Below are 15,376 nucleotides of genomic sequence, written 5' to 3'. Positions count from 1 at the left end.
GATGAGTATAGCACATTCAGTGTGCTCTGAGATTTAGTTTGTTTTACAGAGGGAATGGAGAGAGTTGGGTATTCTAAGTGATAGCATCTATAGTAAGTCATATCTCTTTCCTCAACATAACTTTTAGAAGTAATCTTTGTTTGCTAAGGTCTATGCTCTCTGGCTTTCACTTACATTAAAGGTTCACTTACCTTCTCACTGCCCCTCTCCCACCAACAATACTAACCAGTCCAGGTCTTCATAATCTCCTTCTTGGATTATTTTAAAACCCTTTTAACTGGTTTCCCTGTCTCTAGCCTCTTCTTCCTAAATCCTTGCAAAAGCATTGCTTTAATCATGCTGCTTCTTAAAAAAATATATATATCATAACTTTTCTGTGTTAAATTTAGTCTTTGGAGGATGGTCAATGATAGAATTTCCTTATGATATGCTTTGGTGGCTTCTCTCTCTAATTTCTTTTCTCCCATTTTTAGGAAAGAATACCTTTTTAGGGTTCATGGGTAAAGGTCCAATTATTTTGCCAATATACAGAAAAAAAGATACACATCTCTCTTGTTAGATGAACTACAGTCCAGAGAGCTGTGGTTAGAATTCCTTCCTTCCCTTCCTATCTGCTAAGTGGAAGGAGTTTTGCTAGTTTCTGTTTAAAAAAGTGACTAGAGGCCCGGTGCATGAAATTTGTGCACTGGCGGGGGTGGTCCCTGAGCAAGGCCTGTGCCCTGTCGAAGTCCAGGACTCCTTGTTCCTTACCGCCGGCCTGCAGTGGAGGCAGGAGAGGCTCCCACCACCGCTACTGCACTCGCCAGCCATGAGCCCAGCTTCTGGCTGAGTAGCGCTTCCCTTGTGGGAGCACACTGACCACCAGGGGGAAGCTCCTGCATTGAGTGTCTGCCCCCTGGTAATCAGTGCATGTCATAGCAACCGGTCGTTCCGCTGGTCAATCTGACATTTGGTCGATTTGCATATTAGGGTTTTATTATATAGGATATGTTGTAGTTTCTTACCTTAGAGCATTATCAGACATATTGAGAAAGAGGCACACATCTACACTAATAAAAGAGAAACATGCAAATTAACCATCACTCTGCTATGCCCAGCAGCCAATCAGGAGGGAATATGCAAATTAAAAGAAAAAAGATGGCAGTTGCCCAGTTGCTCCAGGCACCTGCTATGAGAGGGAGGGCAGGGGCGAAGGTATCTACAGGAGCGGCACTTTGGCCGCAGCAAAGAGGAACACTGCAGACTCCAGCCTGAGTCTGCAGCAAAGACAAAGAAGGCAGACTCTGGCAGGAGTCTGCAGCAAAGACAAAGAAGGCAGACTCTGGCAGGAGTCTGCAGCAAAGGTGGCAGACTCCAGCCGGAGCAAAGGCCTGGGTCCTAGGTGCTGGAGGAAAACCGGTGCAGGAAGCCAAGGGAAGGAAGGCCTATTGCACAAATCTCTTCATGCAATGGGCCTCTAGTTTTAAATAATTAGCTTTATATCAAAATATGTTATTAGAAAAAGGAGCTCCCCTGGCTTGTGAGTAGTGTGTGTGTGTGTGTGTGTGTGTGTGTGTGTGTGTGTGTGTGTGTGTTTTTAGTGCTCTATTCACCAGATCAAGCCTTTGATACTAATCACTGAAAAGATACTAAATAATCTACAAAAGCATCATGGCCTAGGTTTAAATATTTAAGTAAAATGCACAAGATAGAATTTTTTTTACTAATAATGTATATATTTTAAAAGAAAAAGTATAAATAATATATTACCGAATTTTTCTTTGCTTGTAGTTCAGAGAAGTGAAATTCAGCTTTCGCCCTATCATCTGAATTCACAGGAATTCCATCTAACATCTGTAAGTTAGGTAGTCGAAATATGAGCACATGGCGATGTACCATTTTTCTAGAAATCTGATTAAAGATAAAAATAATTTATTTCTTAAGAAAATCTTTTATTTCAAATGTTAACTTTTATAGAGAAGGAAGTTTAGCATGGACAACAAAGAGGTAGATGATACAAATATGAGCTCCCTTTTGGAAAGATTTCTCAATTCCCTGTTATGCTAAATGAAAGTTAGAACTTTTCTTTTTTCTAACCAAGGCTACCATTTGGAGGCTTAGTCTCTTTTTTAGAGTACAACTATAATAATAAAAGTGTAATATGCTAATTAGACTAGACAACCTTCTGGACATCCTTCCGGATGAAGCTGGGTCTGTGAGGGCTGAGCCCCTTGCACGAATTTTGTGCATTGGGCCTCTAGTATATAATATTGTTCATTAATTCCAGGCAATCCACCTCAGGAATAGGATCCTATATAATAAAGAGGTAATATGCAAATTGACCCTCACACCATCACAAGATGGCTGCCTATGACCAGGCTGGCAGGGGGGGTTAGTGAGGGACGACCAAACGACTGAACAAACAGGCTGCATGGGGTGACCAGGCCAGCAGGAGGTTAGTGAGGGACTAACAAACGACTGAACAAGCAGGCTGTGTGGGGCAATCAGGCCGGCCGGGGGACCAGGAGGGGCGACCAGGCCAGCAGGAGGGGCAGTAAGAGGTGACCAGGCCAGCGGGAGGGGAAGTTGGGGGCAACCAGGCCAGTGGGGGGTGCAGTTGGGAGTGACCAGGCTGGCCGGGGGGAAGTTGGGGGTGATTAAGCTGGCAGTGGGGGCAGTGAGGGGCAATGAGGCCAGCAGGGGGGCAGTTGGGAGTGACCAGGTCGGCAGGGGGGGCAGTTAGGGGCAATCAGACTGGCAGAGGGGGGCATTTGGGGGCAACCAGGCCAGCAGGGGGGGCAGTAAGGGGTGACCAGGCTGGCAGGGGGGGGGGGACAGTTAGGAGCAACCAGGCTGGCAGGGAGGGGGAAATTGGGGGCAACCTGGCCGGCAGTGGGGGCAGTTAGGGTCAACCAGGCAGGCAGGTAGGTGAGCGATTAGGAGCCAGCGGTCCAGGATTGTGAGAAGGATATTTGACTGCCAGTCGGACATCCCCCAAGGGGTCCCGGATTGGAGAGGGTGCAGGCTGGGCTGATGGGACCCACCCCTCCCCCTGTGCATGAATTTCATGCACTGGGCCTCTAGTTATATTATAAAAGTTCACTTATAAATAATTAGTTTGAAGCATATTTTCTAATAGGCACTATCCAGTTTAATTCAATACACATCTATTGAACTGCATAATCTATCACTTCATAGTACCAAACTACTCTTAAAAATATTTGCATATGTGCATATGAAGGTGTGTAGAAAGAGTTAACATAGTAGGCCTGAGGCTGTTATTTTTAGAAGGGTCTGCTTACAAGGATAGCTCTTGACTAATGTTTGGTACTTAGATTTTAGAAGTGTTCCCACCATTCCTTAACTGAAAAGGATAGTTCACTGTACCTGGACTACTTATACAATAATATGATTTATGCTCAACCTGCTTTCCTTCTGAGATCCTGGAATTTTGGTATGTGATAGGCATAGGGTACCTATGCAACTAGCACCCAACAAAATTCTTGAGTGCTAAGTCTATTGGGATTCCCTGGGCAGAAACATAATGCACATGTTGCAGCATTTTTGTTGCTGAGTGAAGAGTATGTATTGTGTGACTCCTCATGGGAGAGAAATAGCATAAGGAAGACTGCATATGGATTTCTCCAGACTCTGCCTGTGTCTTTTTCACTCATCACCTGGCTGTGTATCCTCATTATACCACTGTAATAAATCTTAGCCATAAGTACAACTACCGTACTTTCCGGCGTATAAGACGACTGGGCGTATAAGATTTTCCTGGGTTAAAAAGTTGTTTTATACGCCGGAAAATACGGTATATTGGACTATATTGATGGGATTAGATATAATGGATTAGATATATTGGACTACCATATTTTCCGGCGTATAAGACGACTTTTTAACCCAGGAAAATCTTATACGCCCAGTCGTCTTATATGCTGGAAAATACGGTATATGCTAAGTCCCACAAGCCAGCCCTTCTAGAAAATCCTTGAACATGGCGGTGAACTTGGGGACTGACAACACAATCATGTGTTGTGTTATTTGTGATAACAAAACAGTCATCAAAAGGGATGAATAAACGATTTATTTCTTAAAAATGTAGCAGATACATATTCATTAATGGAGAGAGATCTCTAAGACACATAATTGAATAAAAAGAAAAATTTGACCACATTTTTGGCCATGAAGCAAGTTTAATAAATATCAAAGACTATATATAATAAATAGACTGGTTCATCTGACTAAAATGTAATAATGTAAGAAGTTAGGAAAATTCCTGGGCAAGAGGAATGGGGAAACTGAGATAAGAAAATTAAGCATGGACAAACAGTTTGGGCAGCTTGCAGCTAGCTTGTGAATCACAAGACCTTATCTTCCCAAAGCAAGACACTTGAGAGCAAGTGGTTTATACCTCTCCTTCTAACCAGAGAATACATAGCCTAAATCACCTAGGCCTGGGAAAATAGAGAGCCAAGACCAAATTAATGTCATTTTTCCAGCTAAACCCAAGAACAGATAAAGTCTGGGGGACAAATAACAAAAACCCTAAAAGCATTGGGTTGGTATCACTTAAGGGGGGAATGTTAGGCAGGACAGATTAGCTGATAGGGCAGGAGGTGGGGAAGGGGGGAAGAAAGGGGAGTTTATCTCACCCATTGAACAAAGAAGTCAACAGTCTTGGTACTTGCCAAGATAAAATCTCTAGGAATTTTCATAACTTCTTGGAAAAGCCACAACAATATAAAAGGGGGACCTTGAAATCTATCTGGCAAGGGAACCTTGAAACCTATAGAGGGTAAAGGTATAAAACCCTTGATCCCTCACCAGCGGGGCACTCAGACAAGCTGAGTTGCTCACTTGTGCTTTATGGCAAGTGTATTCTTAATAAATTCACTTGCTTTGCTTCCTTAATAAATCTGCTTGCTTGCCTAGACAGCATGACTCAATGGTTGAGTGTTGACCCATGAACCAGGAGGTCACAGTTCGATTCCTGGTCAGGGCACATGCCGGGTTGTGGGCTCAATCCCCAGTGTAGGGAGTACGGGAGGCAGCTGATCAGTGGTTCTCTCTCATCATTGATGTTTCTATCTCTCCCTCTCATTTCCTCTCTGAAATCAATAAAAATACATTAAAAAAAAAAAGAACAGGAAAAACACTATATAGCAAAACTTTTAGGATGCTGCTAATGCAATATTTTATAACCTAAAATTTATTCAGTTATAAGAAACATAAAAAATTAATGAGCTAGGCATCTACTTAAGCATTTTTTTTAAAAAGCAAATTCTAAGAAACTAAAAGAAAGAAATAATAAAGGGTGGAAGTGAATGAAATAAAAAACAGAGAAATAATACATTTGATAAAACCAAAATATGGTTCTTTGAAAAGGGTGATACAATAGACAAACTTTTAATAAGTCTTATAATAATAAAAGAAGAAAAAAACAAAAATCAAGAAACTTAGGTATAAAAAGATAACAAACAGATATAATGGAGATGTTTTAAATTCACGAGAGTACAATGATAACAATACATTTAAAATTCAGATGAAAAGGATAATTTTATAGAAAAATAAGACTGCTTAACACTAACTTTTGAAGAAATAGAAAACTAAATGACTAGATTTATAGTCATTGAAGAATTTGAGTAAGTAGTTTAAATCTACTTATTAAGCCCAGATGGTTTTAGACATAAGATTTAATTATCCTTCAAGAAACACGTGTTTTCTCCTAGATAAGCTAACTCACAGACTAGAAAAAGAGGCAGAATTCTACAATTAATTTCATGAAGCAAAAAAGGTTTGATGAACTTGAAATGAATAGTATAAGAAGATAGAATTATAGGATACATTTACTTATTTCTATAGATACAAGATATGTATGCTACATTAAATCTTAGCAAATTAAATCCAGCAAAGTATAAACATAACTAAATAGTATTCATCCCAATAATTTTAGAGTGGTTAAGCACTAGAGTCTATTTTTTTTAATTTAATACGTTTTTATTGATTTCAGAGAGGGAGAGAGAAAAACATTAATGATGAGAGAGAATCATTGTTTGGCTGCCTCCTGCAAGCTCCCCACTGGGAATCAAGCCTGTAACCCAGGCACGTGCCCTTGACAGGAATCAAACCTCGGACTCTTCAGTCTGCAAGCCGACCCTTATCCACTGAGCCAAACTGGCTAGGGCAGTGCTGGAGTCTATTCATGTAATTTGCATATTGATAAATTAAAGAGAAAAACTGTGTTACCAACTAGTCAAAATCCAATACCATTTATAATAAACTGTAAAGGAATTGCCTTAAAATGTTGAAGGTTATCTACCTATAACCTAGAGCAAACATCAGATTTAACAGTGACAACTTAGACACATTTTTTTGAAGTTAGTAGCCTACTATAATTGCTTCTATTCAACACTGTTACCAGAGATCCTAGTCAGCACATCAAGAGACGTAAAGGAAGTAAAAAAACATAAGGATTGGAAAGAAATAATTGAGTCATTTATAGATAATATGATAGTCTACAGAGAAAATGCAATAGTTTACAATCCATTAGAACTAAGAATAGAGAGTTCAGCAATGTTTCTGGATAAAGAATAATATTCAAAAATCAGAATTTCTATACTCCAGCAACAAACAATTAGAAAAATGTAAAAAGACATTGTTTAAAACAGCCATTAAAACAACAATAAATCTAATCAAAGATGATTAAAACCTTAAGGAGAAAATTAAAGGACATAAAAAATGTAGGGATATTTGTGTTTATGAATGGGAAGGATTAATGCTATAAATATTAGGGGAGACTACTTAATGTTTTTCTTTTTTAATGGAAATAGCTCCCTGATGTATCACTACTGGGCTTTCTCAATCATTTCACTTTTCCACTGGGGAAGTAGGGTGATTTAATAAATCTGGAAATAATAAATTAGACTTGTTTAGTTCCCATCTTTCCTTTTGGAAAGAGCTCACTGTTGGGAGAATGCTTTCTGTTCCTTCAGAAAGTCCTCAGTCAAGTATTTTCTGCTAATGGGTGATCATGATTGTCTATTTCTGGAATCTGTTAGCTGGCCTACTTGGCTTTCTTACTAAGCTAAGCAAAATATTTTCACCTCTCATCTGCCACTATCATATTTCTCAGTTTGTTATTAGGTGAATAATGGTGCTACTTATTAGATGCCTTCAATGACTCCAACAGGAAAGGTGGCAAATTTCTTCCAAAATTAATTTAAACTCAATGCAATTCTAATTAAAATATCAAGATTCTCATATAACTTGAGAAGCTGTTTGCTAAAACTCATAGAAATGAGTAAAGGGCCAAGAATAGCCAAGACAGCCCTGACTGGTTTGGCTCAGTGGATAGAGCGTCAGACTGTGGACTGGGGGGGTCCCAGGTTTGATTCCGGTCAAGGGCATGTACCTTAGTTGTAGGCACATCCCTGGTGGGGCTTGTGCAGGAGGCAGCTGATCGATGCTTCTCTCTCATCGATGTTTCTAGCTCTCTACCCTCTCCCTTCCTCTCTGTAAAAAATCAATTAAAAAAAAATATATATATATACAATATATATAAAAGAATAACCAAGACAGTGAAGAAAGAAAAACAGAAGGTGGAATAGAAGAAGTGCTTACTCTATCAGACATCAAGACTTAAAAAAAACTTTAGTAATGAAGACAGGGTAATATTGGTATACAGAAATTGGCAAATAGGCCAATGAATATAATGTAGAACCCTAAAACTGACCCTCATATATATGACAATGGAAGTTTATATTGGAACTAGATGAAAGAAGACACTAGTCAATAAATTGTGCTTGGAAAACTCTGTGAATACATAAATAAAATTAATCCTTTCTCTCTTTATCTAAAAATAAATTCTATATAACTGTAAGTAAATTAACTAGTAAATTAGAAAAGCAACATACTCACTGGATTGCCATAAATTGTAAGCTCTCTGAGAGAAGAGATTCCATCGAGTTTTTCCAGTTCTGCTATATCCTATTCGAAAGTAAATAAGTTATTTGGTTAGATCCAACATCTTCAAATATACACTGATTTGAAGCTAATTATATATAAGTGTTGGGTTGCAGCTAGCTCATGATTGAATCCTATGAAGTGAGCTTGAGTGACAATATTCTGTATTACTGATTAAAGACAAGTCTGTGTAATATTGATTCCAAATACATGATTGGCAGAGATGACATTCTAACATGGAAAGAGGCCATATAGCAGCAGTTACAAGAAAAGACAACTTTTTTTTTTCTCAGAAAAGTTATGATCTATTCCAGGACTCTAATTATAGTTGATTAATTTCCTAGAGAATTGATTCAGAAGTGTGGAAAAGAAGGTGAATCAGTCTAAACAATTTCAAATGTGTATATGCAATACAACCTTAACCATAAAGAAGCATGTGATATTGAGTGGACTGCATCCTGATATATTTGCTGGGAATATATGTAGTTGAAAAACTATTTCTCTAGTTGAATTACTTGCCTTCCCTAGGATTGGATTATTTCTTATTTATTTAACATTGGTGAAAGTTTGCAAATACTGTACATTTTAGGTTTTTGCACAGAAAGTTCCCAACAAGATAAATCCAAAGAGACCCACACCGAGACATATTGTAGCTAAATGACAAAAGTTAAAAATAAAGAGACAATCTGAAGAAGGCAAGAGAAAAATGAGTCACATAAAAGGAAACCCTATATAGCTATCAGCTGATTTCTCATTAGCAACTTTATAGGCCAGAAGGGAGTGGCAGGATATCTTTAAAGACTGAAAGAAAGGAACCTACAACCTAGAAGAAGTTACCCAGTAAGGTTATCATTCAGAATTGAATGAGAGATAAAGAGTTTTCATGACAAGCAAAAAAAAAAAAAAAAAAAAAAAAAAAAAAAGGAAGGACTTTATCACCATTAAACCAGCTTTATAAGAAATGTTAAAGGATCTTCTATAAGTAGAAAAGGAAAAGCCATAACCAGAAATAAGAAAATTTGAGAAAGGGAGAACCTCACAAAGCCAAATATTCAATAAATTCAGCAAATCAGACATTTAAAAAGCTACTACACAGGTTAAATGAGATGCTTAAAAGTAGATGCAATTGTTGGATGCCAGATAGGGGAATCATTTAGACACAGGACCAGGCAAGGACTATAAAGATGAATTAAATAACATCTTTCAACTGTGATCCTGTGATTCTTGCAGAAGCAAGACTATTGGCAACAATTTTCCAAAACATGATAGCTAAATCAAAAGCACCACACTGGAATATGTTATCAAGAATATGCAGTGTATGAAAGACTTTAAAGTAGATTAATGAAGGACTGCATATACCTTTTTTGGAAGTATTATTTTGCTAATGTTTCTGTGCTTTTTCCCTTCTAGGCTATAAATCCTTGTTTATTCAAGGATTATAATCTGATTGGCCAGTTGTGCAAACTAATGCCTATCCATGTTGGTATGAATCTGGAGAGAAGATCACTCCCAAAAAGAAAAGTTGAACCAAGAGTTAAGAATTTTGAATAATATAATATTTTCAGTAGAATTAAACAGAATCTCCAATTTAACCTTCTTATTCTTCTCAGTTCATTTCCCCCCAGCTAAATGTATGGTTATATTAAGTCATTATAATTTGAATGGTTAGAAGTTTAATAGTAAAATGATCAATTTAAATTCAATTAAAAATACCATTTCAAGGACACAATAAACAAATAAGGGCTGATAATTAAATGATAATCAATACCCCTTCATTCAATGTATAATCTCTTATGATTTATCCTAGCAGTTGTCCTTTAGCTATTTTAAATTTTGATAATAAATAAGCTTGACTAAGCATTATCCTGTTTAAGTTACTGGGGAGTAAGTTGCTATATCAGTTGATCTGCCATTCATTCACTTTCTTTAGTGGGTTAGCGGGGTGGGGAGGTGGGTTAGAGACATTTCTAGGGAAAAGCAAGTTACCTGGTCTAAACTCCTTGTAAGTACACTGATAACTAGATGTTCTGTCAAATAGACCAATGCTATTTACTAGAAGGTCCTTATTTATTAGATGCTCTTAGCGGATCTCTCTGGTTAAGGACTGTTTATAATAAATAAACCTAGGATGTATAGAATTATCAGGCATGGCTCCCTATAAAATGTCATATAAACTATAAATAAAACACTCCCTTGTTGAATGGGATCATATCATTTGGAGAGCTCATATTTTATTCTAAGCTGGACATTTTGTTCTAAGCTGGACAGTATGTGTGTGTGGTAAGGAAAGAAAGGACCTGAGAAGCCATGGGAATGTCCCAGGTCCTGTATACTCTTGAAATTATTTGTAAAGTGTGATACTGGGTAAGATCTTTGATTCATGTAAGTCTAACTTGACAATCCTTTGTGTTAACTCAGTTGCTATCATTGGAAAGATTGTTCATAGGATAGCAATTTTCCTAATTTAGATTTTTGTGTGTGGATAAAGCTTTGTAAGAATCATTCGGTTTTGCAGTCTTATCTCAGATGAATTTTGTTGAACCTTGATAAATTAATTGCATGATGTTTTTTTCTCTGAATGTATATTTTCTAGTTGCTATGTAGAAAAGGGTACTGCTCATGATTTCCTTCTAGCCTCAGACACCTTCTAGCCTTAGATCACCCCAGAAAAGGCTTTCTAAACTGGACTAAGTGGAGCCACAGACAAATATTGATTGTGTACCTATTATGTACCAGGCACTATGTATACTGACACAAATGTGGGCAGGACAGACTCAGTTCCTGCCCTTTGAGGCAGCCCACAGTTCATTTTGTCATGGAGTTTGTTTTAGAAATATGGGCAGAGTAGTAAAATGGATAAAAGGAGGACTAACAGATCATCACCAAAACACTGAGAGAAATGTTAGGGCTGTATAAAGTTATGCATACTACTACTTTTAACCCTCTCATCTGCATACTATCTCAGGAAAAAGTCTGGGCAGGCTCAGTTGGGGCAATGGCCTAGGTTGAATTTTGAGCAGCTAAAACTAAGGCAAGATCCTAAGAAAGCCTTGAGTAGGGGGGAGATGGAATATTAAACCATAATTAGGAATGATTGAAATGTCAGGTAGAACAAGTCCATATGCGAAGTTTAAAGGACCAGAGGAAGTCTGGAATTGAGATGCAGAAATAGCATGGACCAAGAGTAAGTAGTCAAGAACAAAGGCGATCTCTTAGAGAGGACTGCTGAGAAGAGCCTTAGGACATTAATATATATATATATATATTAATTACACACACACACACACATATATATAATACACACACACATATATAATACACACACACACATATTATTTCAGAGAAGAAGAGAGAGGGATAGAGATATAGAAAAATCAATATGAGAGAGAATCATTTATTGTCTGCCTCCTGCACAGCTCCACACTGGGGATCAAGCCTGCAATCTGGTCATGTGCCCTGACCAGGCATTCAACTGTGACCTCCTGGCTCATACTTTGAAGCTCAACCATTGAGCCATGCCAGCTGGGCGAACCTTAGAACATTTAGAGCTAACCTTTTTTTTCCAGGTGGATGCATGTGGGTTGGTTGGATTTATAAGTCTAGAAGCAGAGTGGACATCTTTGCACCACAGGCTATTTATATGCCTCTGTATCACAGAGTATTTATCTGGCATATAAATGATAAGTAACACACTAGCAAAGTTTTCATTGGTGTATTTGGAAGCTTTATGTTCAGAGGAGTTAAGTAAGTCTTGTAAGTCTCCTAACAAAAAACATAATAATGTTACCTGGATTTTATTATATCCTAGGAAAAGTTTTTCTAGTTTTACCAAATGTTGTAAGTTGTTCAGCTCTCGTAGTCTGTTTTCTTCCAGGTGAAGTGCCAGCAGGGAACTTGGTTTGGCAAAGGCACTGTCATTAAATGCTCTGATGCGGTTATGGTCCACTACCAATTCCTGAAGTACTAGTAAGTTGTCAAGCCCTTCAACTTGACTGATTTCATTCCCTGAAAAAAGGTAAGTCATGATATATTAAGTAAGCCCAAACTTCCCGAATAACGGGTTATCTATCTTCATTTAACTATTTTTCATACATTTGTTTTTGAAAAAGTACTTAAAAGAATATATTTCCAAGGAGAAATGAAAATGTGATTTTTAAGAAGGTAGACTTATCATCAAACAATATTTTATAAAATTTCCTCTTTATGTTTGAAAGATTAAGATGTGACATACACAATATCTGTTCAGTAATTAAGTACTAAAATAGTCTTAATTACTGGTTTTGACAAAAGTAGATATATAAAAGTGCCACAAAAGATATGTTCCTGAGTATATCTGATTATTCTAATAGGCATTCAAATAGGTACATCTAATTATTTATTAAAATAAATGAATTTGTTGTGTAAGTTGAAAAAATATACCTTAATACACTTTTTCATAAAAACATATTTTATACTATAACCACATTAAAAATTAAGAATTCATTACATAATTTTAAAACCGCAGTCCTTTCTTTAAAAAAATATATTTTTATGGACTTCAGAGAGGAAGGGAGAGGGAGAGAGAGAGAGATAGATACATCAATGATGAGATAGAATCATTATCGGCTGCCTCCAGCACATCCCTTACTCGGGATCGAGCCCACAACTTGGGCATGTGCTCATGATCAGAATTGAACCCAGGACCCTTCAGTCTGCAGGCCAACTCTCTATTCACTGAGCCAAACCAGCTAGGGTTCAGTCCTTTCTTTATAACCTATGAGTTCTCTCTACTGTAGCAATCAATAGCTTTATAAATATTAATGATCATTTATATGAGAAGATGACTCTTGAGTTAACAAAATACTTTTATATATGTTTCCTGTTAGAGTCCCAAAATAGGATATGGTAAATAATGTTTTTTAATGATCATAATAATAAGGGTCAGAGAAGTTAAGTGACTTCCTCAAAGACATAAAAATGGCAATATCAGGCCTAGAACTGATCTTTCCATACTGCAAATGAACAACCTTTCCCAATGTTTTTATTCTGCTTTAATACCCCCTTTTGTCCCATTTCCTAATGAAATCATGAAAAACATATGGAACTATTTTTTCTCCCCTAATATATCTAGTTAGTCATTAAATGCTAGTATTTCCTTTTTTTAAACTGCAGTTTGGACTCACCTCTTACTCATTGTTCTGTCTGTCACTATTATAGCCGGGGCCCTTGACATTCATGTCCTTTGGAGCCAGAAAGAGCATATGCTTTGGAGCCAGACTGTGTTTTATCCTGTACCATACCATTTACTGGCACAAATTTAGATACATTATTTAACCCCACTGAGATTCAATTTCTTTTCTTGTAAAATGCATATAAAATTACTATGCTGTGAAGGTTGAATTAGATAATCTATGTAGACAAATACCTTGACCAGTGACTCAATAAGTGGCAGCTATTACTGTCAAAGTAAACTGCTTCACTTCCTGCATAAGGCTGCCTCAGTGTAATCTCCCATGGTAGACACAGCAACACAACACACTTGTCCTATACATTGCTAGATTAAATAGACCTTCCAGGGGTAGGTTGTTTTTTTGTTTTTGTTTTTTTGTTTTTTGTATGTCAATGTTTCTTTTAAAAGATCTGACATTGTTTTGTTCAGTTTCTTGTTTTTTTAAGGCTAATTCTCCATGTTCTTGACCCAACTGGCAAGGACCTTTGATAGGCAAAAATATGCATTAAAAAATTAAAAATAGTCTAGAAAAGTCTGTCTTTCAGAGAAAAATTACTATACTCAGATAAACTATGCAGTTATCTCCCTCATATATCTCACTGATGTATTTCCCAACCTTTCTTCTATGTCATTTAATAATTATTTTTTGTTTTTAAATTAAATTTATTGGGGTGACATTGGTTAATAAAATTATATAGATTTCAAGTGTACAATACTATGCTGTATATTGCATTGTGCGTTTACCACCCGAAGTTGAATCTCCTTTCATCACCAAATATTTGACCCCCTTTATTGTTAGACTAATGTTCCAAACCCTGTTTTTTATGCCACTTTTCTAAAAATTTACAATTTCTACCTATTTTCAACTGCAAAATGAGCATTATCCATGAAATTGATAATATTTAGAAACTTTATAACTCACCCAGAGAACTATATGTTCTGTTTTAATCAGGTTAGTGCCTTTCCAAGTGTTGGCCCATAGACACCACAATCTTGCCCTTATGACTTTCTCCTTCCCCCACACCCTCACTTGCAAAACTCTTGATCATGCTCACTTTCAATCTAAATTCTATCACTTTTTCAGACTCCTAGATATATAGAGGGGTTAATGTTTCAATTTCTCTAAACTTCTGTTGCACTTAAGTTAATAACATATATTCAGAACTTAATTTATTTTTGTTTCAGTATATTTCTATAGGTAGATCTTAAACTATTTTAGAGCAAAGATCTAAATTATATATAATAGCAATAATTTGGTATTTCTGTTTTCTTTCCATACTTTTTATTGTTTTTAAAATAGAACATCATACCTAATAAAATGGTAATATGCAAATTACCATCACTCCGCTATGCCCACGATTGGGCCAGCGGGAGACACAGGGGGCGGGACTCGGGGTGGCTGGGGTGGTGATTGGGCCGGCAGGACGCTGAGCTCGCGTTGCCAGCGGCGACGCGAGCTCACCATCTGCGCCATGGCTGTGCTGCAGCACAGACGGGCCTCTGGGGCAGCGAGCCAGCGTTTTGGAGGTTTGGAGGCGGCGCGGGTGGGCGGGCGGCGCGGCTCCCGGGGGAGGAGTCTGGCGGCAGTTGGGCCGCAGGAGCGCGCGGCAGTGTCCCGGTGTCCCGGTGTCCGCAGAGGAGGCGGCGGCGGCCCCAGCATTCCTGGGTGGGAGGCGAAGGCAAGACCCCGGCCTGGGCTCCGGCCGCAGGAGGACCATGCCCCTGCCCCGCCTCGCCCTAGGGGCCCAGGGACTTCAGAGCTGCCGGCCACACCGGGTCCCGACCAGCGGACAGACAGCCTACACGTGCATGATTGAATCATGCACTGGGCCTCTAGTATATATATAATATGGAAGCCTGTTCGACTGTTCGACTGGTAGCTATGATGCTATGACGTGCACTGACCACCAGGGGGCAGACACTCCAACCGGTAGGATAGCTTGCTGCTGGGGTTCGGCTGATCTGGACTGGGAGAGACACCAGACACTCCCTGGAGCCCTCCTGCAGTCCCTCCCCATCCCGATCATGCACTGGTGGAGTCCCCGATTGCAAGAGGGTGCAGGCCAGGGGGACCCCACCGGTGCATGAACCCATGCACTGGGCCTCTAGTATGATATCAAAGTAAATTATGTTGTAATACTATACTGTACAGAGTCCTAGGATATTGCATTTTCTAGGGCTATAAAATATTGCATTTTCTAGGGCAATATTCAATAATCCTAG

General features: G+C 38.3%; 1 protein-coding gene across 1 annotated transcript in view; it reads right to left on the bottom strand.

The window, feature by feature from the left end:
• The window catches only part of LRRC9 (leucine rich repeat containing 9), a gene marked incomplete at both ends in the record, with an annotated part of 86,759 nt that overhangs the window by 6,781 nt on the left and 64,602 nt on the right, over positions 1–15,376 (bottom strand). The window contains 3 exons of the mRNA XM_079769789.1: positions 1,750–1,890; positions 7,900–7,968; positions 11,732–11,949. Coding sequence (XP_079625915.1) covers positions 1,750–1,890; positions 7,900–7,968; positions 11,732–11,949 — 428 coding nt within the window. The remainder of the gene's footprint in view (positions 1–1,749; positions 1,891–7,899; positions 7,969–11,731; positions 11,950–15,376) is intronic.

Source organism: Cnephaeus nilssonii, assembly GCF_951640355.1.
Source record: "Cnephaeus nilssonii genome assembly, chromosome: 4".
In the NCBI taxonomy this organism is placed as follows: domain Eukaryota; kingdom Metazoa; phylum Chordata; class Mammalia; order Chiroptera; family Vespertilionidae; genus Cnephaeus; species Cnephaeus nilssonii.
The sequence above is the reverse complement of the archived record's forward strand: the minus strand, read 5'-3'. Positions and strand labels throughout refer to the sequence as shown.